This window comes from Nematolebias whitei, chromosome 1 (genome assembly GCF_014905685.2).
Source record: "Nematolebias whitei isolate Nwh7 chromosome 1, NemWhi1, whole genome shotgun sequence".
NCBI classification, from domain to species: Eukaryota; Metazoa; Chordata; class Actinopteri; order Cyprinodontiformes; family Rivulidae; genus Nematolebias; species Nematolebias whitei.
This window is the reverse complement of record NC_056498.1, coordinates 42007772-42010270: the sequence shown is the minus strand read 5'-3', so window position 1 is coordinate 42010270 and position 2499 is coordinate 42007772. Positions and strand designations below refer to the sequence as shown.

At 44.1% G+C, this 2499-nt stretch overlaps 1 protein-coding gene across 1 annotated transcript in view; it reads right to left on the bottom strand.

Moving 5' to 3' along the window:
- The window catches only part of camta2 (calmodulin binding transcription activator 2), a 25319-nt gene that overhangs the window by 21512 nt on the left and 1308 nt on the right, over positions 1 to 2499 (bottom strand). The window contains exons 2-3 of the mRNA XM_037683573.1: positions 1876 to 1964; positions 1159 to 1262 (exon numbers count right to left, since the gene is read on the bottom strand). Coding sequence (XP_037539501.1) covers positions 1159 to 1262; positions 1876 to 1909 — 138 coding nt within the window. The 5' untranslated portion in view covers positions 1910 to 1964. The remainder of the gene's footprint in view (positions 1 to 1158; positions 1263 to 1875; positions 1965 to 2499) is intronic.

The following is a 2499-nucleotide window of genomic DNA, read 5'->3' as shown; positions in this document are numbered from 1 at the left end:
CACTAACCTCATCTCGTTAGCACTAACCTCGTCTCATTAACTCTAACATCATCTTGTTAGCAATACCCTCGTCTTGTAAACACTAAACTCGTTAACAACACTAACCTCGTTAAGGCAGATTCATCGTCCACGAGGAGCACTGAATTTATCCTGCTCAGACTAAGTGCTGTGCACAAACCCATCAGAACTCGTTTCTTAAAGGGTCCGCAGCGAGCAGTGTGATTAGTCAGACAAAGGTTTGTGGGCGTGTTTGTTTAAGTACATGTGACTGTTCAGAAATTGGTGGGCGTGGTCAGACATTTGTGGGCGTGTTTGTTTAAGTACATGTGATTGGTCAGACGTTTGTGGGCATGTTGTTTCTTCTTTCATGTCTTATAATAACATGTTCTATGTTCTCATGTTCTCCACAGTGTTCACATTTACCTGAGGTTTCTTGTTCTGGATAAAGTTCTGTTTAATCCCGTGTGTCCTAATCTTAGAAGTCAGATGTCCGTTTCCTGTTTCTTTCTCATTTGTCCTGTTTTTACTTAAATTCTATCAAACCATGGACCTTTTCTTTCTTCCTCCAACCATCTTTCCATCATTTGTTGCTTCATGATGCTTTTTATTTCTGCTCCACTGAGTTTTATATCTATTTTAAATAATATATTTCTGGCAGAGTCTTTTGAAACCTTCTAATTTGCTCTTCTTCCAACATGAGCTGGTCTCCAAACAGACGTCAGAGTTTTATTCTGTGCAGCGTTTGTTTCCATCATGATGTCTGCTCTGCTGTCTGAACACAGAACTGGACTCTGAACACATTATTGATCTCAGGGCGGAGAACCAGCAGCCTTCCATGGCTGAGGTGAGAATGCTCCGCCCCCTGGCAGCAGCGGACACGTTTCATCAAACGGTTTCTCTTGACTGATGTAGAAAATCACGCTTCTCCTCGTTTAAAATAAGAAACACCAGATCATCGTCCGTCACCTGAACAGAGACGGACGACCTGCTGTCTGACTGACATGCTGCAGTGGGAGGAGCTTATTAGGATTCTACCTGTGGATGCTCTCAGTATGAAATGTTGGTGAGAAAAAGACCGTCCACAGTCACCTGAGCGAGCTCCACAGCTCAAAGTGCTGTGAAGGATAACGAGGCCTTTAGTGTTCCTCGTTAACTCACCTCGTTAGTGTTCCACCTCAGACGCTCGTTGGGCAGACAGGTGGCGCGAGGCAGACACTCCAGCAGCTGGTTGGCCACAAACACCTTCCTCTGTCCTTTATTCTCTGCACACAGTTTGGAAAGGGTCAGAGCGAGCAGACGGCACTGGTCCAACTGGTTCTGATGGAGGGTCTCAGAACCAGTTGGACCAAGCTTAATATGGATTAAAACAGCTCAGATGTTTTCATCAATCTGCTTCATTAATGAACAGCTTTCAGTTCTGGATCAGAGATTGAACCAAAGTTAGAACCTATTTGGATTAACAAATGAAGATAATCCAGATTAACAAGACGTTTGACAGGAAAGATGTAGATAATCCAGATTAACAAAACGTTTGACAGGAAAGATGTAGATAATCCAGATTAACAGGATGTTTGAGCAGACGTAGATAATCCAGACTAACAGGAAGCTTGACCAGAAATATGAAGATAAGCCAGATGATTAACAAAATATTTAATCAAAGATTTAAATAATCCAGATTAACAGAAATATATTTTCAGATTTCATCTTGAAGATCGAGCCGGTTTCAAACCCTGCAGACTCCATTAGGGAGGTCTTGCTTATGGGCCCTACAGCAGGATACATTCCAAACCACAAACCTCCAAAACTTGATATTTGTGATGTTGATGTTCAACAACAAGTGGTTTCCATGGCAACACAGCAGGTGCCAACACTGACCTGTCTCCGTGGAAACCATCTTCCTGTTGCTCATGGCGACTGGTCCATCCAGGACGGCTCTTACAGAACAAACCTGCACGGATCCACTACTGAGAGACAGACACAGAGAGACAGACACAGAGAGACAGACACAGAGAGACAGAGACAGAAACACAGAGACAGACAGAGAGACACAGAGAGACAGACACAGAAACACACAGAGAGACAGAGACAGAAACACAGAGACAGACACAGAGAGACAGACACAGAGACAGAGACAGAAACACAGAGACAGACACAGAGACACAGACAAACACAGAGAGACAGACACAGAGACAGAAACAGAAACACAGAGACAGAAACACAGAGTCACAGAGAGACAGACAGACAGACACAGAGACAGACACAGAGACAGACACAGAGACAGACAGAGAGAGATAGAGACAGAAACACAGAGACAGACACAGAAACAGACACAGAGACAGAAACCGAGACAGACACAGAAACGCAGAGACAGACACACAGAGTCACAGAGAGACAGACAGGGACACAGAGAGACAGACAGACAGAGACACAGAGAGACAGACAGACAGAGACACAGACACGAAACACAGAGACAGACACAGAAACACAGAGACAGACACA